This window comes from Notechis scutatus, chromosome Z (genome assembly GCF_049901735.1).
Source record: "Notechis scutatus isolate UNSWTSFEM ecotype Mainland chromosome Z, rNotScu1.2, whole genome shotgun sequence".
Classification (NCBI taxonomy): domain Eukaryota; kingdom Metazoa; phylum Chordata; class Lepidosauria; order Squamata; family Elapidae; genus Notechis; species Notechis scutatus.
Window position 1 is genome coordinate 74,932,751 of NC_142025.1, and position 23,008 is coordinate 74,955,758.

At 35.2% G+C, this 23,008-nt stretch overlaps 1 protein-coding gene across 2 annotated transcripts in view; it reads left to right on the top strand.

Moving 5' to 3' along the window:
- Nucleotides 1–23,008, top strand: part of CNTNAP2 (contactin associated protein 2) — a 1,285,310-nt gene that overhangs the window by 1,242,383 nt on the left and 19,919 nt on the right. For both annotated transcript variants that reach the window (XM_087946425.1, XM_087946426.1), the window contains one exon: nucleotides 5,952–6,182. In XM_087946425.1, coding sequence (XP_087802551.1) covers nucleotides 5,952–6,182 — 231 coding nt within the window. The remainder of the gene's footprint in view (nucleotides 1–5,951; nucleotides 6,183–23,008) is intronic.

The window sequence follows — 23,008 nt, forward strand, 5'->3', positions numbered from 1 at the left end:
TGGAGTTTCACTATTAGAGGCAAGAAAGATGAATTTTTGAGTTCTTGAGAAAACAACAGAACATGGCAGTGAATCTTCTCTCTGCTTTTTAGTTTTTCAATAGTCAGCAATTGTTGAAAATATAGTTCTGAAACAATTTGATTCATTCAGCTTCACTACTGTTACACATCCAAATTATCACAAGCCTACTGTACCCTTTTCTTGCTTTGTCCTTGTAGGCCTCTATCAGTAAGTTAATCTCTTGTAAAAGTATTTGCCATTATGCTGGAAGACTAGAAAGCTACCTATGTCTTATAGAGAAGGTAAACATTTCATACATTTTCCCCCTATTGTAGTGTGAAATATAAAGTTACAGAATGACTATGGCAGACAAATATGGTGGAACGAAAACCAGGCATTTCATTCTCTGAAATGTTTTGCTTTGAATATTAGCATTTGCCACTGTCAAATTGCAACCAATAATATAAGAGCTGGGGTGGTGATGTCTCTATGGCAAACATAGGGTTTTCTTCATGTGTGATAAACTTCATCATCTGATCCAATCAAGTAGTTAAAACCAAATTGGTATTATATGCTTCCAGGATTTTCCCCTCAAACTATAACACCATAAAGATGCCTGGTAGCACAGTGGTTAGAGTGCAGTATTTCAGGCAAACTCTGCCCTCAGCCTTTGATCCTCACAGGGCTCAAGGTTGACTCAGCCTTGCATTCTTCATAGATAGGTAAAACGAGGACCCAAATTGTTTGGAGTAATGTGCTGACATTGTAAACAGCTCAGAGCACTATGGAGCAGTCTAAGTGCTATTGCTAAAGGACATATAAATTAAAATGTGCATTTAAGTTTTAACTACCAAGCATGAAAAAACAGGAGTACATGTTAAGTTTCAATTAAGAAGGTCTATTGTTCAAGTCTATAGAAAGAATCTAGTCAACTAACTGACAGCACTAAATTGGCACTAGAAAAGAATCAGTGAGATTGGGGGGGAGTGGACTTCGATCGCTTGTGGGAACATAATATCTCCAGACTGATTCCTCTCTTGACGCCACTCTCACGCTCTGCTTCCCATCACATACGTTAATATGTGGAACATACATATTAAAATAAAAGTATAAGAAAATAAAGAAGCCAAATAAATTTGATATTTTATTCATAAGGAGAAGTACTATTTTCTTTGATTTAATTTAACAAAAATATTATTGTTCCACTAGCTATTTGCAGTAAACATTGCTTAGCCTTTTTTGCTACTCTTTTTTTTTGCCTTATTTGAATTGGACAAGTATCAATCATTTTAGTAACCAGTAATCTAAATGTCAGCCTTGGAAGCCATATTTTACTTAGAAGCTACATGGTTGCCACAATTAGTGCCTAGGAATTTGGGAGGGGGGATTTCATAGAGAGCTGGAAGATTAGACTCAACAACATTCTTCTCATAAGTCAAGGACAAGTTACCCTGCACCTGGAGAGAAGTGTCTAGAGAAATGACTCCAGTTGGAATGATGGTTGATTGGACCATGTGATGGACTGGAGGGTGCAGGGGATTTTTGAATTTCAATTGGGAGGGAAAACCCGGAACTCTCAGATTTGGGTTTTCCCAGATGTGCCAATGTGACTTCTTTAATAAATTTCTTTCTTGATAAACTTTGTTTCTGAGTGCTGAATGAAATGGGGAGTTTCATTGGAACACTGACACTAAGATTTTATAAATTCTGGATTCAACCTAGAGTCCTATCATAGAACCAAACTAAACATCACACTTAATAGAATTTGCATTTTTTAAAGAGTAGGACAATTTATTTATCTCTATAGTCGTTCTGTTACCCAAGTTGTTTAGTCTACTTAATGTTCCTACCCTAGATGTATTACACCAATACCAGTAAGTAGCGAAAGTAGTACATTTACTTGGACTGGGTAGCTGCTTTATTTTACCAATTATCAGGTGGAAGTGTCTTTTTTGCAGGCATAGATATAGATCAGATTAAAAGGGAGATTTTGTTGAAGGATCTGCACAGATCTAATATTTGTCATCCATAATATTCACATGAATTTTAATGCCTAAAGTAAGCAGCACATGGGAAAAGCAATTATTCATTCCATATTGTAAATAGCATTGATTGTCAATTTCTTACATACTTTTAAAGAAACTATTCTTTAGAGTGATTAATACATTAATAATATATTTCTCCATTTGCTATTCTCAGGAGGGAGAAATCTAAAAATATAAACATACTATTTTGTTGAATGTATTTTTGAATGTTATGTTGTTATAAATCTTGCTTGTTTCCTATGAAATGATTTTTTCCTCAACATTTGTTAAAGATTTTTTAAAAATAAACCCTGTGAAAAAATTGTGATGTCACCCAACTAACTGTTGAGGAACTTTCTGATAATAGGGCTGGGTTTTCAAAAGAGAGAATATTCTATTCTCTCAAAAGAGAGAAGAGAAAAATATCTCCCTATTCTATTGCAGATTAGGAAAATGACATGGTAGCCTTTATTAAAACATACTCTCTAAAGGTATATGAATGTAGTTCATTCTTGCTAACAGCAGCAGTTGAGTTTGTACCACTCAAAGCCAATCATGGCTAACATTTTGTACATTATTCTCCAAATATTTATTGTTCCACAGATGGCACTGGACACATTTTTCTCTCTTTTTTTTAATTGCCTGATGTCTTATGATTGTAGCCGTACTGGAGTTCTGCACATTTCATTGAAGAGACACAGTAAGCTTCATTGTGGAGCTGGCTAGTTTAATCTATTGGGTAAGGAACCAAGGAACTAAAAGATGGCTGTGAATGCAAATGTATATATTCCAGTTTCTAATTGACTTAGAAACTGTAACATCAGAGGTAGATTAATGGCTATAGTCACCACTAACATCTATATTTACTGCACACATATATTTAAGAAATTTCTGAACCATACAATGTAACTAGGGCAAATAAAAATAGTTTAAAGTATTTTTTTCCTTCAAAAGTTTCTAAGCTGATTAAGCTACACAACCTCCTTCAATTATCAACCTGATAATTGAAGCAACATAAATCAAGGTGAATTATTTTAACAGTGAGAAGTTCATGATCCCAGAAATCCCAGAACTAGACCATTTTTTAATCAGGCACTCTAAATGAGGAGATGAAGCAGGTTCAGTATCAGATAACTAGAGGTGCTGAGATTTGTTTTCTTCCCATTTTGCCAGTAATTTTAGAAGGAAAACCACTGATAACATGTTTATCCCTTGAAAAATTTGAATGAAATCTGAGCGCAGAATAATTTCCTTCTGGATCAGTTTTTGTTTAAAGAACGTCAATGTGTGTATCAATATTTAAAAGGATAACTGTTATGAAAATGACACAGCATAACCTTGTTTAAGAAAAGCATTTTAGAGAGCAGCAGAAGCTTTTAAGATAAGATATATTTTAAACTTGGGTGGGGTACAGAGAGAAATGCTTTTTTCCCCTTCTGATCTGTTTTCGAGTAGGAAAGAAAGGTCATATGAAAATGGCATACATCATAGGCATATCCCAAGTTAAAAAGAAAAACTGCAATAACAGAAGCAGATTCTAGGAAATTTTAAACAAGACTCAAATCCAGAGGGGGGTGAGCATGCTGGTGGGTAATAGATACAAAAGAACAAATGGTGACAAAGGAAGGGCTATATTTTCTGACCATGAAATGTTAGTTTCTTTAAAGTTTAATTTTTCTGCTTCTGGACAAAACAAGTGGGGAGACAAAATACTAGCACTGTTTTGTAGTATTTTGACATCCTTCCCTGAAAGACTGCAATTAGAGGCACCTGGAAATATCACTCACTGTGTGTACAAACTTGAAGTATTAGTCACAAAATGACACATTCCTTTCCCCCATTTTAAAGTTTTCAAAATGCAGAGCTAGAATGTAATAATGATACAATAATGAAGAACTACTTGGTAGGGAGCACCATGCCTATCTGAACCATGGTTGCACGGTAGTTAGATTGGAGTATTACAGACTAACTCACTGCTCACTCCAGAAATTTGATTCTGAGTGGCTCAAGGTTGATTCAACCTTCCATCTTTCCGAGGTTGGTAAAATGAGGACCCAGATTGTCGGTGGCAATATCTGTAAACTGCTTAGAAAGGATTGTAAAACACTATGAAGTGTCTATACATCTAAGACCTATTGATATTGCTATCTATGACTGCTTCTATCTGACCAGATATCTTTCTAGGTTGCCTCATTTTGTACTATTATTTGTTGTACTCATCCTGTGTTTGAGTTTTAGCATAAATTTTCCTCATTGCCACTGTTATTCATACTATAGTTACTACAACAATGTATTTTATGTAATGTTATTGTTGTATATAGACATTTGCATACTCGTAATACTACGTTCCGATTGGACAATCACTACCGCCTAGCAATTGGTGGTTAACAACGGATTATGATTGGCCGCCTAAGCGGCGGGAGGTTTAAAATGATGCCATTGGTTGCGAGCCGCAAGCAGCCGCTATAAAAGAGGCTGCCGCGGCTTGAGTTTAGTTGAAGTTACTGAGGGTTAAATAAAGAGCTGAACTCAACTCCGGTCTCAAGTCTACTTTGTTCTGGCGATAGAACAGTTATTGCATGTTTTAACACTTTTTAAAAATAATTACAACCTATGTTTTTTATTATTGTGCTTTCTGGTTGCAAAAGCCATAGCAAAGGATTTATTTGATTTGACATAATAATGAGAGAACAAATATTTGCACAAGTGGCTCCTCAAACAGCTTCCAGGCAAAGATGTTTACTAGCTTCTTCAAGGTCATGAAAATGAGGACCATCCTTTATTCAGGGGCCCTTTCTTAATACATTAATGATTGTTTGGAACACTGAACATCACACTATCAGTCTGATTTAGTTGGACAGAACCTTTATTAAGGTAAACAGGATAGGGCATAAACAAAATAGACATCACTATATTGAATGTTGTGCTGTTAGATTTCTGCTGGCTTAGGAACTGATGTGTAGTATTTTAATTCAACTATGAAGAGGAGCTTTGGATTATGGTTTTGTTTTAATTAAGAATTAATTTATTCTGATGCATTGTTTTTCCTCTCTTTATGTGCTACGCCCACCAAGCCATGCCCACAGAATGGTAGTAAAAAACAATTGAATCCCACCACTGCTAAGGAGCCTAAACAAGCTGAGCATTATAGTTTGTTGCATATTTTAAATCTCTTGTGCATGATCAATCATTGTAGCAAAAACAGTCACATCAACTGATTTGCTTTAAGAGTGAAATTATCCTTCCTATATATCTGCATTCCAAACATTTTTTTAAATGAAGCAAAATTTTGTTTTTTTAAAAAATTGCAACCTTTTTTCTTGAAGAATAAATACCATAAACATAGGGGAAAATTGCAGTCTAAATATATGAAGAAATTGGGGAATAGTCACTTATATAAAGGTCAACAAATTTGAAGACAGTGATAGTGCCAATTTACTACTATTTAAAGTATTATATTTAAAGTTCCTTTTATTTCTTTTATGTTTTAATATTTTTTATGTTTTACATTGATCTTGTTTTATAGAAGATAAATCCTTCTGCATTTAATGTATATATGCTATTTTCAAAAAGAAAAAAAATGTCAGGCAGGTTATCTAAAAGGAAAAATACAAGGTTGTAGAATGATTTATTCTTAGGCTTATAGCGGGGGACTTCAAACTTGACAGCTTTAAGACATGTGGGCTTCAATTCCCATAATTCCTCCTCCAGTCATATTAGCTCAGGAATTCTAGGAGTTGAAGTCCACAAGTCTTAAACTTGCCAAGTTTGAAGACCTTTGGCTTATAGTTAGGTAAATTCCAAATGATAAAAAGTGTTTTCATTGCATTCACAAACATTATTTTTGCAAGATCCTAGTACCGGTGAAGCTTTTGTGCTAGACAAACTGTTATAAATTCATTTCTGTTGTTTGTTTTTACCTTTTAGAACTCGGAAAGATTGATCAAGACATCCATAAATATAACACACCAGGATTTTCTGGTTGCTTGTCACGTGTGCAGTTCAACCAGATTACACCACTCAAGGCAGCCTTGAGACAGACCAATATATCCTCTCACATTTACACAGAAGGAGAACTTGTAGAATCCAATTGCGGAGCAAATCCACAAACCATCCAACCAATGTCTTCTGCAACAGACCCTTGGCATCCAGATTCAGGTACAATGGGAATGAAATGATAGCAGAAACATTCAGTATTTTTAAGATCCAAGACTGCTTACAAAAGTATAGAGTTTCCTCCCCTCTTTTTTATAAGTTTCCACCATTTTCTATCTCTCTTTCTCTCTCGTAAATACACACTGAATTTTTGTAACTATCACATATATTGTTTCATAGCTATTGCTTTTATTTTTCAGAGTCTTTTGAGTGCTAAGCAGTAAGACGTTTAACCACTGCCCCTGATAAACATTTTATTTTTTTCAGTTTTGTCAAAGGGATGAATGGAACTGGCAAAAGAACTGATAGATATATAAGATGGGCATGTGTAAAATTCTAACAAATATATAGATTTCTATTTTCATTTCCAGTGAAACCCATTATTCAAATTGGAGTCAAACTGGATATTATATGAGCATTTTAGAATTCATATGCCTTTATTTTATTTGTGACATGAAGAATAGGAGGGTGTTTTGTGTCATTACTAATGAAATATTTTAGAATTGTTTCCATGCACAGTACTGCTTTGATTCAGAAAATATCTTTGTTTTCTTGACAGTTAGGGATAGAAACAGATATTTGCAGAATTAACATTAATCCAAACTATAAAATGCTGATTCTATGTCCACATTGTTACTTTGCTGAAATGATCATTAATTTCCCAAAATATTATCTTCTGTGTTAATTGTTACTCATTTCAGTACTGATAATTTTGCTCTGTTATCATGATAACTTTTCACACTAACGGTAGACTAAATAAGACTACTCAAACCTCTCTTCACCTCATTTTCCTTTAAATTTAATTATTTTACAAGTTTATCTAGAAGTTATTTGACCCTGCCATAGCATTGAAATAACAGTAGGAAGAAGATCTAGAAGTTTTTTCTTACAGTCTTTTTATTGCAAAAACTGAGATCAAGGCTGATAACAGTTGCTTCTAAAATATTTGCATTATTTAGTGTACATCTTAGAGATAAGTTAATATCCATATATTTTCACATCAACAATTCTATATTTATTCATTGACTATTTAATCATTCAAAAAATGCTGGTATGGCCCCAAACTTTATAAATCTACAATTGGAAAAAACAATGTTTTTCCATCCTTTAGCTTCTATTTTGTTGTAAGGATACAGTATAAAGATCTGCTGGATATACTACTTCAGGAAAATAAAAAGAAGAAAAAGAAAGATTGTTAATTATTAAGGAAATAAAATGATCTAATAAATTCCAAATAAATTGCAGGTAGTCCTCAACTTAGAACAGTTTATTTACAGTGGCTCATATAGCCTGTAAAGTGCTTCCAGGCAACATAAAATCTTCTGCCACATCTGCCTTAAAGTCACATGAAGTCACATTTCAGGTACTAGGCAACCAACTCACATTAATGACTGATTGCAACATGCCATGGTTACATGAATGCTATATGCAACCTTTTTGCCAGGTTTTTTTTTGCATTTTTTGCCATGGGTGGGGATGCAATTTGTAATGACCATGCCAAAATGGCTGTAAATGTCTTGATTTATGACTGTTATAACTTACAACTGAAATCCCAGTCCCAATTGTGACTGTTAATTTATTTTTTTGACTTGCATATTTTCTCATTTAGATGATGAAATGCTCATTACTATAGAGCAATCTGTTATAATTCCTAAAATATATTTCCTTTCATCTATTTGTATTCAACTTCTCTTTATGGTTTGTATCTTCCTTCATATATTCTTTTGTAAAATCTTTCTCTTGGATACTTGTTGAGGTATTCCCCGTTAGGAGAATGAGTGCTCTCAGGGAAGCATAGTGAGAGTGATGTTGAATAACACACACACAGCACACAGCTACATTGTATAGTAAAATGTAGGTTTTACTTCCAGTAAACCGTTAAGCAAAGTCCAACAAACAGTTCAAGTCATACACGGTTATAGCAGTCAGTTTTCAGTCCAGGGATAATCCAATAACAAAGTCCAGGATCAAAAACAGTTCAGTAATAGACTCACAGTAATCCAAGAATAATGATGATCAGCAACAGTCAAAAGGAAAAATGCAGGAACCAAGAACATCGAACAATGAACATCTAGCAACTAGCAACTCACAACAACAGAACTAACAATCCAGGTTTCTGGCTCCATCTTATGGCCGTTTGAGGAACCACACCCAATTACAATTTTAGCATTCCCTTAAAGAGACAGTATTAAATGTCTATCCTGGTTTATATATTTCCAACCCAACTGTTAGGTGACTGTCAATTCCTAACATTCTCCCCTTTGGATAGGACAATATATAAAACCTTACAGTTTAAGTCCATAATCCTCACAGCAAGCCTTATGCTTTACAGAGCCTTGGGCTTTTGTAAAATGATCTGCAATGTTATTCTCTGACATGCAGTACTCCAGTTTAATCATTTTACTTTGTACACATTGTCTCACATTTAAATATCTTAAATCTCTGTGTTTTGATCTTGTCTTTACAGCAAGATTGGAAGCCATCTGTATTGATGATTGGTTGTCTTCATAAACAACAGTAGAATCTGTTACATCAATTCCCATGTCAATCAATAGTTGCTTATAACAAACTAAATCTGTACATAATAAAAACAAACATGAGAATTCAGCCTCCACTGTTGACAAACTTAGATGTTTCTGTCTCATAGACCTCCATCCAATCAACACCTTTCCTAATAATACTATAGTACCTGATATTGATTTACGTGTGTTTACGTCTGTAGCGAAACTTGCATCAGCATATGCAGTTAAACTTAGTTCATCCTTAGGCTCCAAATATAATGCATAATGCATTGTTTGTTTCAGATATCTTAACACACGTTTAGCAGCTTGCCAGTGCCTTTCAGTTGGCTCAGTATTAAACCTAGCTAATTGCTTAACACTGTATGCTATATCTGGCCTCGACCAATTACTGAGATAAGATAAGCTACCAATCAAGGACTGATAAATATCTTTATCAAAAACAGGACTTTGTACATCAGTGTGGCTAAACTCCTGGCTCATTGGTGTTTTAGCCAGTTTACAAAGTTCCACTTTAAAACTTTTTAGTAACTGGTTAATTTTATCTGCCTGTGAGATTTTGTATCCTCCCCTAGTTTTATCTATCTTTAAACCAAGATATTGTTTAATTTCACCTAACTGTTTTATCTTAAATTTCTTTTCTAACCGTGAAATTATTTCAGTAGCTTCTTGCTCAGTTTTGGTGATTAATGCTATGTAATCAGTAAACAATAGCAACAATGAAACTACACCATCACTTTCCTTTTTAAACAAACATGGATCAGCCATGCCAGCTACAAACCTATCTTAGTTAATTCTTTAACTATACATTGGTTCCACTCATATCCTGATTGCTTCAAGCCATAAAGACTCTTTTTCAGTCTCCAGCAATCAGTTGTATTATCATTTTTTTTAAAAAAAAAACAAGTTTTATTTTCAAGACAAACAATACATAGATACACATAAAACAAAACATAAAAGCATAAAAAATCTCTTATCTGAAAGTTGATTAGTCCCAGGTTAAAACTCTTGGTACAGACACAAATTCAAATTCATATTCATTTTACATACCATTTCATATCTTATTAACATTTTCAGTTTTCTATATGTCTTTTCCTCTCCTTTAAATTTTCTCAATTTTATTTTATTTTATTTATCTCCTCTCAATTCATATCATAATATTTATTATTCTTTGTCTGTTCTATTCCAGCCAGCCCTTTATTTTCCTTCTTTAAAAAAAAGAAAAAAACTTCTCCTGTACATTATATGGAGTATGATGCCTTTATCTCTTTCCCCTACATTTATAATACTTAATATAAAACACATGACATATATTGGGATTCTGTCTGGTACATTCTAAAATTATACTATATTATCAAAAATAATACAAATCTATTCATTAGTATTAATATTCATTCATATCTTAAACATTTAAATCATTACTTTTCAATTAAGTCACATACTTTTATGGGAGCCCTATTTTCCATAGTTATATATTATATCCCTCATCATATATTATAGCTCATTATTTCATTAGGAAACACTTATGCTTTTCAAAGATATTACCCCCCCCCCCATCACAATCTTAAATCATGTTTCGTTACAGTACTCCCTTTTCTTAACCAAAAATTTCACTAATTTATGTTAAATATTTTATCACATTTTAGGTTACATATTGTTTCTAATTTTCTATATTTACTTCTAAATACAAGTATAACAATGCAGTCTTATGTATCTTTCTAGAATCCCTTTAGCCATAAAGCTTATCCATTATCTCTAAAAAAAGTTTTCTTCATAACATCTTGCTCCCCACCATTAGGATTTCTCATCCCTTCCTTTCTTTCTTGTTTCTTCTTCTCCTTATCCTCTTTAACCCCTTGTCTCATTCCTTGTATTCATTCATATCTTAAACATTTAAATCATTACTTTTCAATTAAGTCACATACTTTTATGGGAGCCCTATTTTCCATAGTTATATATTATATCCCTCATCATATATTATAGCTCATTATTTCATTAGGAAACACTTATGCTTTTCAAAGATATTACCCCCCCCCCCACACACATCACAATCTTAAATCATGTTTCGTTACAGTACTCCCTTTTCTTAACCAAAAATTTCACTAATTTATGTTAAATATTTTATCACATTTTAGGTTACATATTGTTTCTAATTTTCCATATTTACTTCTAAATACAAGTATAACAATGCAGTCTTATGTATCTTTCTAGAATCCTTTAGCCATAAAGCTTATCCATTATCTCTAAAAAGTTTTCTTCGTAACATCTTGCTCCCCACCATTAGGATTTCTCATCCCTTCCTTTCTTTCTTGTTTCTTCTTCTCCTTATCCTCTTTAACCCCTTGTCTCTCCACCTCCCTTTTATTCTGCTTTCCCCCTTTCTGTTGTTTCTTAACATAATGTCCCCTTTTCACCTTATTCTTCTCTTTTTGGGCTATTTTTCCAGATCTTAAAGACCTTTTTCCCTTTTTCTCTTGCTTTTTCTCTTCTCCAGTCAAAGTAATTTGTTCATCAAAGATGGCTTCTCCTTCTTCTTTGTCCCCATCATCCTCATTCTGCTTCATATAAATATAAACCGCCATTTCCAAGTATTGAAAAATAGTGTCAAGACCATCTTCCTCTCCCTGTTTTTCTCTTTCAAATTTTTGATATATAAGTTCCAATTCATCCATAGATGATGCCATTGTGTAGAGAAAAAGTTTTTCCAAACAACCACCCAGATGATTTAATCAGAAGTAATTTCAAAGGTTCCAAAGTCACCAAACAATCCAAACAGTCTATTTCTTTTAGATACCTTCTTCTTCTTCACTTTCTCTTTCTGGGGTTAAAGTAATCACAAATCCTTTTCAAATATATTTTTTGGAAGTTTTTAAACTCTTTATAATTCTAGGCAATCTTCTCCTTATTTTCAAATTTTGCTCTAATTCTTTTTTTCACTCTCCCTTCCCACTCACAGCCAAAAAGGTTTGTTTTTTTTCCCGCTGTCACTTTAGGAAGGAGAGTAGAACAAAGAAAAAACTTTCCCCTTTAGAATATTCGCAGCTTAAAAACTCTCACAGGGAACAATATATACTTAGCAGCCTTCAAGATTCCAGGTCATTTTCTCCCGTCTTGTCCCGGTTAGAATCAACTTTCACTTTTCTTTCAGCTTCCTCCCTCCTGCACCTGCTTGTCCGGCTGCAGCTTTCTTCGTGGCGGCCATTGCTGACCGCCGTTCCTCCGCCTCGGAAAAGGGGGTTTAGCCGGCAGGGGAGGGGGTTTGCGACACCCCCAAACCCCTTGCCGGATCCCCTGTCTTCAGCTGCCTCTGTGGGGCAGCTATATCCCCCAGATCCAAATGGATCGGGGGAACCTTGACGGTGAACGCAGCAGGGATCGCGCAGTCGCGAATCCCTGCCGCCACCGAAAGGTTGCAAACCGGAAGTCCCCCAGTTGTATTATCATTTTTGATACCTAAAGGTTTCTTTAAATAAAGAGTGTGTTGCAACGGTGCATGCAGATATGCCGTCTCTACATCTAAATGATTTATAATGTATTTCTCCTTAGCTGCCCACACTAATGCTGCTCGTAATGTTGTAGCCTTCAGACTAGGCGCAAACAACTCATCGTAGTCGTTTGCTGTCTGATTGAACCCTTGCACTACTAACCTGGCTTTATGGGTAACAATCCCATCCACACCTGTCTTCAGTTTATAAATCCACTTATACCCTATGGCATGTTTACCTGGTGGTAACTTCACATTTTCATATACTTCCAATCTTTGTAAAGATTTCAGTTCCTTATCCATTGCTTCCTGCCAAGCAGCCTGATCCTTAGCAGAATACAGTTTCAGTTCATTATAGTTACCAGGAACTGTAGTCACTTGGCATACAACACTAGCCTGATATCTATCAGGTGGTCATGTTACCCGGGTTGAATGTCTTGGTAATACAGGGCTTACTGGTGGACTGTCCTGTTCCACCTGCTCCTGTTCTTCTACTTCTTCCTGTGCCTGTTCTTCTACTTCCTCCTGTTCCTGTTCTTCCTCTTTAATAGCTATTGATGGTTTAACGATGTCATCTTTAGGGATTATTTGGGTGTCAATAATAACATCATTGTTGGATTCCTGTTCCAGTTTATTCCACCCAATGTGCTCAAGAAATTTAGCACTAGCGCTGCAGTAAATATTAACTGTGCCTTGATCCCAAAATCTAAATGAGCTATGGTTGGCTTTGTAACCTACGAAAAATAATTTCCTAGCTCTATGTTGCCCTTTCAGTCTTACTTGTGAGGGAATATGCACCCATGCTGGAGCTCCAAATGTGTGTAGATAACTTAAATTTGGTTTTCTGCCATGCCAAGGAGCGAATGGCAATTCACCAGTTTTTGTGTTTAAAACATAGTTGCTACACATTATGGCTTCACCCCACAGTGTTTCAGGCAAACCCTGAATCAGATAACATAGTGTGAGCCATGGTTTGTAACATTTGCCCTCTTCGTTCTATAAACGAGTTATCTTGTGGCCTGTAAGGTGCAGAACATTTATGCTCGACACCAGCCAATTTCAACATAGTTTGGAATTTCTTGTTAATAAACTCAGTCCCGTTATCAGTAACTAAAGTCATTATCCTACGTTTCATTTTTCTCTATGCAAACCTTAGCCAATTAAAGAAATTTTGGAATGTTTCTGTTTTGTTTTTCATTAAATAGCAGAAATCATACCGTGAGTAATGGTCCATTATACTCAAAACATAGCAGGCGCTTCCCAAACTGGGTTTCTTAGGACCAATTATGTCAGCAAACACAACCTCTAAAGGTTCTTTGGTCTTAAACCCATTCAGTCTGTTTGCTAGAGTAACCTTGCTTTTCTCCTGGTTACAGGCATTACAGTTTAAATACTTGCTACAGGGTTTTAATTCTACTCCCTCTGACAATTTGACAGTTTGTTTCAACATTTTGAAATTAATGTGCCCCAGATGTCTATGCAGTAAATGTATACATTCGTCATGTGGCCTAACATTATTATAAACTGAGTTAGCCATCTTCAACTGGTCATCATGTATAACATATAAATCATACTCTAAAGTAGCAGTAACACTTTTACCCTCTTTCTCTTTTATACAGTTATCTCCCCTAAAGTTCACTACATAACCAATATTAACTAAAACCCTTACTGATAACAAATTAAATTTCAGTCTAGGTACATATAACATAGTTAAATGCTCATTTACACATGAACAATATGCAGTATCTTCACCAGATGCTTTCATCTTCCATCCATTTGCCAATGATACATGTTGCTTACTCGTGGACATCGTTACAAACCTCTCTCTATTTTTAGTAATGCACTGCGATGCTCCACTATCAACTACCCACAAATCATGGTTTACATTTGAATTGCTAGACATAGCTAAATTAACATTCTTCTTAGCCTTCTGGTGATTACCAGTATTCTGTCATTTTTCCTTCTTACAAAATCTAGCTATATGTCCCTTAGCCCCACAAGAAAAACATTTCCTATATAGGCAGTTGAACACAAATCCTCTTCTTGTGGTTATTTCTTCCTCAGTTGGTCCCTATCCAACCGTCTTCTTGCCTCTTCTAACAACCTTCTGGTTATTTCAGTCAATGTCAGTTTATCTCTGGACAGGACTTCCAGTGAAGATACGTAATCATCATAACTTTCGTCCAATGAGGAAAGAATTATGTAAACTTGATGCAGCTCTGAAAATATCAGTTCCATTTCATGTAGCTCTTGAAAAGTTCTTTTCATGAAGCTAACATATCTCCACCTTTCAGAAGACGTGTTCTAAACAGTTTACATGTAAGATGTATGTGTGCACCTACACTATCACGAATATAAATCCTCTTCAAATTCTCCCAACACCTAGTAACAGACTCTTCTCCACAAATATGGACTAGCTGCTGGTCACTCAGTCTTAGTCCAATTATACAAAGAGCTCGTTCGTTGTTTTGTTAAATGTTAGCAAGCTTCTCGGCATCGTCCTCATCATCTGGATCCCAAACATTTACATCCGGTGGATCTTGAACTGCAGCCCATAACCCTTCTCTACGTAGAAGTAGACTGCACTTCATAGACCAGGAAACATGATTTGTTCCATCCAACTGGGCTATCAGTGATAGACCTGTTGACGGGTCTTGTGCCATCTTTACCAGGATAGTAACCCGCAATTAAACAGTAAACAGCTGTCTGTATACGGTACTGTGTATTCACACTAACTCTCAGTTATCTGAGCCTGGTATGGCCTGGGCCCATAACCAGTGTTGAGGTATTCCCTGTTAGGAGAATGAGTGCTCTCAGGGAAGCATAGTGAGAGTGATGTTGAATAACACACACACACAGCACATAGCTACACTGTATAGTAAAATGTAGGTCTTACTTCCAGTAAACCGTTAAGCAAAGTCCAACGAACAGTCCAAGTCATACACGGTTATAGCAGTCAGTTTTCAGTCCAGGGATAATCCAGTAACAAAGTCCAGGATCAAAAACAGTTCAGGAATAGACTCACAGCAATCCAAGAATAACGATGATCAGCAACAGTCAATAGGAAAAATGCAGGAACCAAGAACATCGAACAATAAACATCTAGCAACTAGCAACTCACAACAACAGAACTAACAACCCAGGTTTCTGGCTCCATCTTATGGCCGTTTGAGGAACCACACCCAATTACAATTTTAGCATTCCCTTAAAGAGACAGTATTAAATGTCTATCCTGGTTTATATATTTCCAACCCAACTGTTAGGTGACTATCAATTCCTAACAATACTATTAAATTCTTTTTCCCATTGGCACAACAGTCATTTTTTCAAATGCATCTTTTGGATTGCATTATTTCCCCCCCTGATTGGAGTGGTCTTTTTTTTTTTCTGTTACTGTTATTGGTGTTCTTCAAGATTCATTTTTTATTTACTCTTGAATTTTCCATGTTAATCATAAAACTATTTATTTAGAAAATGGGAAAATTATGTTATTCCCATCTTAAGAACGTCAATCAGATCTAATTATTTTTGACCAATGAGATAAAAAAAGACAATTAGCTGATGCCCCAGTTCTATGTAATAGTTTAAGGGAGTTCCTACGTTTACTCTGCTTCTTACTCAGGTCCAGTCTGCTATATATATTTCCATCAATTTTCTCCCACAAATTTCTCTTACATTGTGTGTTCACAGCAATGGTTTCCAATCTAGTAATGAATCAATTTGGGAGTCTTGTGGACTCCTAGAGTGGAAGACTGGAAATCTCAAGTGCCTTTTTTAGAAGTCATTTAGTGTAGATATATGGGGCATTTTTGGTGCCCTTGTCCCAAATGTTTAGGTGACTTAATCAACCAAGAAATAAAAAAATCTAGTACAAATTCCGAGCTAGATGAAATAGAAGGCTGCTAAAGCAGTAGTTCCTATGTCTGTTTCCTTGACATTCATGTTGAAGTTTTCATTCTTTATTCAGAGGCTGCTGGAGAGATGGAAGACTTCGTTCTTTTCTATTCTCTGGACTTTTACTGAATTCTTCCCAAAATTTTATCTCTCCAGTAAAGGGAAATAGTGGTGTCTGATTCTGTAGAAAGCCAAAAGTAATGTCTCATTCATAGAAATGCAGATGGTGCAGGGGTGTGGATTATGTGATCAAGTCTACAATCTGGCAAGCAAGCTACATGCATAAAAGCATTTTCTTTATGTTCCCTAATAATTTTACACAAATTATCCTCTGGATCCATCACTGAATACAGTACAATTTTGTGGTTAGATATGGTGAATGCATAGCTTTACAGCTTCTCTGAACCACACAATGATTTTCATATTCCTTGCTAATTACCAAGGGAAGTAGCTTTTCTTTCTTGTAACAGGTAAAACATAAACTTGCTCATAAAAGTTTCATGAAGGGAATAACTTAGGAAAACAGAAACAATAAAGCAGTCATTTTCTTTGAGGTTACTTAAGGGAGCCAGGGAAATTATAACTGTCAAGACGGTTAATAAGAAAAGGAATTACAAGCAAACAGTGCAATACAAGTAATCCAGTACTTTTACCCACAATCAAAACTGAAATTTCTATCTCTAAGTGATGAAGTCAATAAGTGATACATCATGTGACTGCATTGCTTACTGACCACAATCCCAGTAGTCCCTTTTACCATTGTTAAACCCAAGAATTAACAATGAATAGAAATTGGATATTGAACATTGCAATATCTAGAATCATCAGTATAGAAGAGAAAGAATGGAGAAAATCACAAAATGCAAAAAACTGTGGCAACAGAGGCAAAGGTGAGATTGGTATCCAACAATGGTTGGAAATAGCCCTGAGGGTCAGTATGGAGACAAGAGACAGCCAAAGCCTATGTTCTTATCCTGTCAGTGAGCACAGTGACAATCCATGGATTGGAGCAGAAGGGCAGAACTGTACCAGGATCTGCTTCAATGCCAAGGAGCACAACAGGGACAAGGGGCTGGCAGGAGACAGAAAGCTGGCTTGGAATCCAACCCATTGTCAATGTCAAGAGGCTGCAGATCTGAAGATTGGGTGGCATATAAATTAAATAAATAAGTAAATAGAAATAGAACAACTGCAAAAAAAGCAAAGATATTAAGTGTCTTACAAAATATTTGGAGTATCACTTGAAGATAATTGGTATTGACAAAATTACATCAATCAATCGCAAAAGACAGCTTTGCTTAGAACAGTTTACATTCTATGATAATACTTTTAATATTCTAAACAAAAATGCATGCCAATCCCAGGTCCTTGGAAGGGTTTGATAGATGGACAAAAATGTCAGATCCTGCTAAACATCTGGCTGATTATACGACTGATGATGATAATGATAGGAGGAAGGAGGGAGGGGGAGGAGGAGAAGCAGAACAGAATAGGAGGAAGGAGGTAAGAAAGTGAAGGATTCATTTTTGCTGCCCAAGAATGAGCCCTACTAACCAGTTCCATGAAAGCAAAAATTCAACATGTCAGTAACAACAGCAAATGCCACTTATGCAGTGAGAAAGATGAAACAATGGATCACTTTATCAGTGGCTGCAACAAAATTTCACAAATTCATTATCTACATCTATTACCTAAAAGAGCTGCGTTGGTGCAGTGGTTAGAATGCAGGCAACTTCTGCTGATCACTGACTGCCAGCAGTTTGGCAGTTCGGGTCTCACCAGCTCAAGGTTGACTCAGCCTTCCATCCTTCTGAGGTGGGTAAGATGAGGACCCAAATTGTTCGGGGCAATATGCTGAGTTTGTAAACCATTTAGAGGGGGCTGTAAAGCACTGGAAAGTGGTATACAATTCTAAGTGCTATTGCTATTGCTAAAATATTTTGCCAAAATCATACAATGGAAGTTTTGCAGAAGTTTGGGTTCAAATGCATCAAAAATTACTACAAAAATTGTCAATGTTCTTGAAAATGAACAAGTCAAGATCTTGTGGGACTTTTGGATACAAACAGAGAGATATTTGGCCCACAGCACTCCTGACAGCACTATTGTGGAAAAGAAAAAAGTCTGGTTCATTGATATTGCAATACCAGGTGATGCAGAATTGAAGAGAAACAACTAGAAAAAAAATAACAAAATACTGCAATCTGAAAATTGAAATTGAGTGATTGTGGAGGAAGAAATCAATGGTTGTACCAATATAATAGGAACCTTTGGAGTAATACCAAATTAGATAAACTAGAAAACTGGAAATTTTGAATTTATCAGACCTGAATAGTATGACTTCGCAAAAAACAACCCTACTCAGAACTGCCTACATACACAGACATTACCCTAATAGTCTTAGGTTCTTGATTGGAACTTTAATTATTTTTAACCAGTCTCAGACTGTGAATCAAATTGAAAATTATAATAATAACTACAACAACAATAACAACAACAATAATAATACCATCAAACATCCAAGTTTGACTATCCCAGGTCCTTGGTAAAGACTTGATAGGTAGACAAAAATGCCAAACCCAGTTTGAACATCTGGCTGACTATGCGATGAATAATAGTAATAGTAGTAATGAATGATCTGAAGCTATATGGAAAAATTCCACCAGAAATAGAATCACTGCAGAACACTGCCCATATATATAATATAGCCGAGATATTGCAATGGAGTTTGGATTGGACAAATGTGCAATACTCACTATCAAACAAAGAAAAATAGTGAAAATTGAAGGAATCAAGATGCCCCACAAAAATAACATTAAGCCTGGATGAAGATGATTACTACAAAATGCCTGGATATCCTTCAAGCATGCTGAAATCAAGAAAAAGATTTGCATGCAAGCCAAAGCTAGTGGGACCATACAATAGAGAAAGTCATAGGAAATTAAGAATTCCTATGGGATTTTAGAATACAAACAGGCAGGTACCTGCCACATAACACCCCTTACTTTGTGACACCCCTCTGTACTTAAACAATTCTTGATAAGGAAGACAAAAAAAGTCTGGATAATGGATGTGTCAGTGCCTGGAGACAGCAGAATAGAAGAGAAAGAACTGGGGAAGATAACAAAATACAAAGACCTACAAATAGAATTAGAATAACTGTGGCAAAGGCAAGCAAGGGTAGTACCAATAGTAATGGGCAGTTCCAAAAGAACTGGAATACCACTTGAATATTATTTGCATTGATAAGTTCATCATCAGTCAGATCATAGTTATATCAGGCTTAGCTGGAAAGGCCAACCCAAGACCCCAAGATGGACCTTATAAAGAATGATCATAAAAGAGGAGGAATTTAAAATTAAATTGGAAAAGGAAATTAAACTCTTATTTGAGGAAAATAAAGAAGACACATTCCCTACAAAATACCTGGGACACAGCTAAAGCAGTTATGAGAGGAGTGGCGATAAATTATATGGCAAATAAAAACAAGAAAAAGAAGATACAGCAAAAAGCATTAGAAATGGAATATAGAAACTTGGAAATGAAACTACAAGAAGAACCAAAACAGAAAGAGATAAAAATAAGAATGGACTTAATAAAACATGAAATAAATTTGCTGGAAAAAGAAGATTTAGCCTAAAAACTGAAAAGAATAAAACAAAATGTATTTGAGGATGCCAATAAACCAGGAAGATGGCTAGCCTGGAAATTGAAAAAACAAGCAGGAAAAAGATGGATCACTAAGCTACAAAATGAACAGGGGGAAATATGTTATCAAGAAGAAATGAAAAGGAATATAGCCCAGAAATTTTATGGCAGGAAAGACTGAAGGATTAATTCAGGCTGCACAAGACCAAGCCTTAAGGACAAGTGCATACAATATGCATATAAAGAAGAAGAATATGTAACAGAAGAAAAAGTGATAAAATGTTTCATGAAAGCGAATCTTCCGAGAATATCAGAAGAAGAAAAAAGCTTATTGAATAGAAGTATAAACCTTGAAGAAAAATAACAAGGCACCAGGTCCAGATGCACTCCCTGCTAAATTATACAAAACTCAATAAGAAATATTAGGTGACAGATTACTTAATTATTACTATTTAACGAAGTCCTGGATAAGGCAAAAATTCCGGAATTGTGGAAGGAAGCAATGATTACAATTATTCCAAAAGAAAAAAACGATCAAACAAAGATAGGAAATTATAGGCCAATATCTCTATTAAATGTGCACTATAAAATTTTCGCAACTATAATAGCTGAAAGATTCACAAAAATATTAAATAAATTTATACACACAGACCAAGATGGCTTCCTTTCACATAGACATTTTAGTAATAACATTAGGACAATTTTAGACATCATATAATATTATGAAGATAGTAGTGGAGAACAGATAGCATTATTATTCCTGGATGCTAAAAAGGCCTTTGACAATATAAAATGGAGTTTTGTTCTGCAACAAATTAATTATATGGATTTTGGGCAAAATTCCTAAATGTAGTATCAGCAATATATAATAAACAACAAGCTAGGATATTGATAAATGACTATACAACTAATAAATTTGAGATACAAAAAGGAACGAGGCAGGGATGTCCATTATCACCATTATTATTTATTTTGATCTTAGAGGCACTAACAAGAATAATTAGGAAAGAATCGGAAATAAAAGGACTAAAAATAAATAAAGAAGAATATAAATTACAAGACTTCACTGACAATTTGCTTTTTATTTTAGAAGATCCGCAAAATTCAGGACCCAAATTGATAGAGCAATTGGAGGAATTTGGCGAAGTAGCGGGGCTAAAAGTTAACATGGAAAAATCCAAAATTCTTACCAAAAATATGACAAATGTACAAAAAGAAAATTTAACAATGATAATGGACGTCCAGACGACAAACCAAATTACATATTTGGGAATTGTAATTTCGGCAAAATGTATAACTCTCAAAGAGGACAATTATACCCCACTAATTAAAAAAATAACTGAAGATCTTAGGAAATGGATCAACCTAAGACTTTCCCTTATGGGGAGAATTGCGTCTATAAAAATGAACATATTACCAAAATTATTGTTTTTATTCCAAAATGCCCTGGTAAAATTTGAGAAAAACTTTTTTAATCAATTGGATAAGCTAGTATCAAAATTTATATGGCAGGAAAAAAAGCCCAGAATTAGACTGAAATTGTTGCAGGATGCTACTGAAAGAGCAGGATTCGGCCTACCGGATTGGGAAATATATTACATAGCAGCCTGGGTTAAAGATTGGGTAAATGTTAAAAACAATAGAATATTAACATTAGAAGGATATATTTTACAGGTAGGGTGCCTTTTCGTGGCAGAACAAACATCAAATTCATGGTTATTTTCAAAGGCATAAAATTAGGCAGACCTTACTAAACACATGGAATAAAACTGTCAATTCTATGTTGAAATACCAACTTGGCTATCTACATTAGAAGCATTAATGTACCCACATTTATTGTGACGAGGACAGGTCATTACATATGAGGACATATTAGATGAGAAGGGAGAGTTAAAAACAAGAGAGGAGCTGAAGGATTTGGGATTTGAGATAGATAGTAAGGATATGAAAGAATGGGGTATTAGTAAACGTAAAACAGAATTAGATAAAATATTATTAGGAACGAATGAGAAATTGATTAAAAAAATATACCAAGTATTATTGGAATATAAATTGGAAGAGGAAAAGGTGAAAGAAATGATGTTGGCCTGGATAAAAGATTTCGGGTATAGTATACATTTGGATGACTGGCAAATTTTATGGGACAGGAATAGGAAAATTACCTTGGCGGCATCATATAAAGAAAATGTTTTACCGATGGCATATCCTACCATCAAAATTAGCAAAAATGTACCTGAAATTATCCCCTAAATGCTGGAAATGCAACAAAGCAATTGGAACATACTACCATGTATGGTGGAAATGTAAAAAAGTCCAAATATATTGGCTGAAAATTAGAAACTGGTTAGAAGAGATGTGTAAAATTAAAATAGAGTTCAGACCTGAAATTTTTTTATTGGGAATCAATGTGGGGAAATATAATAAAGCGATAATATACCTAATAGTTCATGTCACCACTACTGTGAGACTAGTTTTTGCCCAAAGATGGAAAGGAAATGATATGCCAGAAGAGATGGAAATAATTAGAAAAATTTGGTTGTGCGCTGAAATGGATAGAGTAACTCAAGAATTAAAAGATAAGACTGAATCTGATTATTACAAAATTTGGGAGAAGTTTTACCACTGGTTTTAAAAAAGAAAGTAATTGTATTAATGATGATTAATATTTATGTATATATGTAAATTTGTATTTTTTGTTATATATGCACCATGTTCATTTTTTAAAAACTTTTTTCTATTTGTTGTTCATTAATAAAATTTATTTTAAAAAAAATAAGTTCACCATCAGTCAGTTGTGAAAGGTGGCTTTACTGGGGACAACTTCCATCCTGCGATGGTATCTATTGTGTTTGTGCAGCCAGGAAATCCCAATAAGCTAATTGGCTAAACACACAGCAGGCAACCCCTATATAAATGTGCCTGCCAGCCATTAGCATTGTTGTTGCAGTTGAGTTGGTGTTCTCTACTTACCAGTAAATCCTTGTTGTGGATCTATTGATTCATTATTCCGGCAACTCAACAACTGGCGACGAAGGTGGGATTGCCAGGCAGAGCCAGCCCGGATTGCCACAAGCTGCAGCACCTGAAAGCCAGCTGGTCGGCACTGCGCCGGAACTGTGGAAACGGTCGCTGATCAACGAGGAGACCTACCTATTGAGAGAGGCAGGAGGACCACTGATCGGAGAGCTGATAGCCAGAAGTGTCACTGATCGGGCAAACTGACAGGCCCCTCAGAAGCTGCATCACCGCAGAGGGTCAGCTAACCCAGAACCATCGTCAGATCA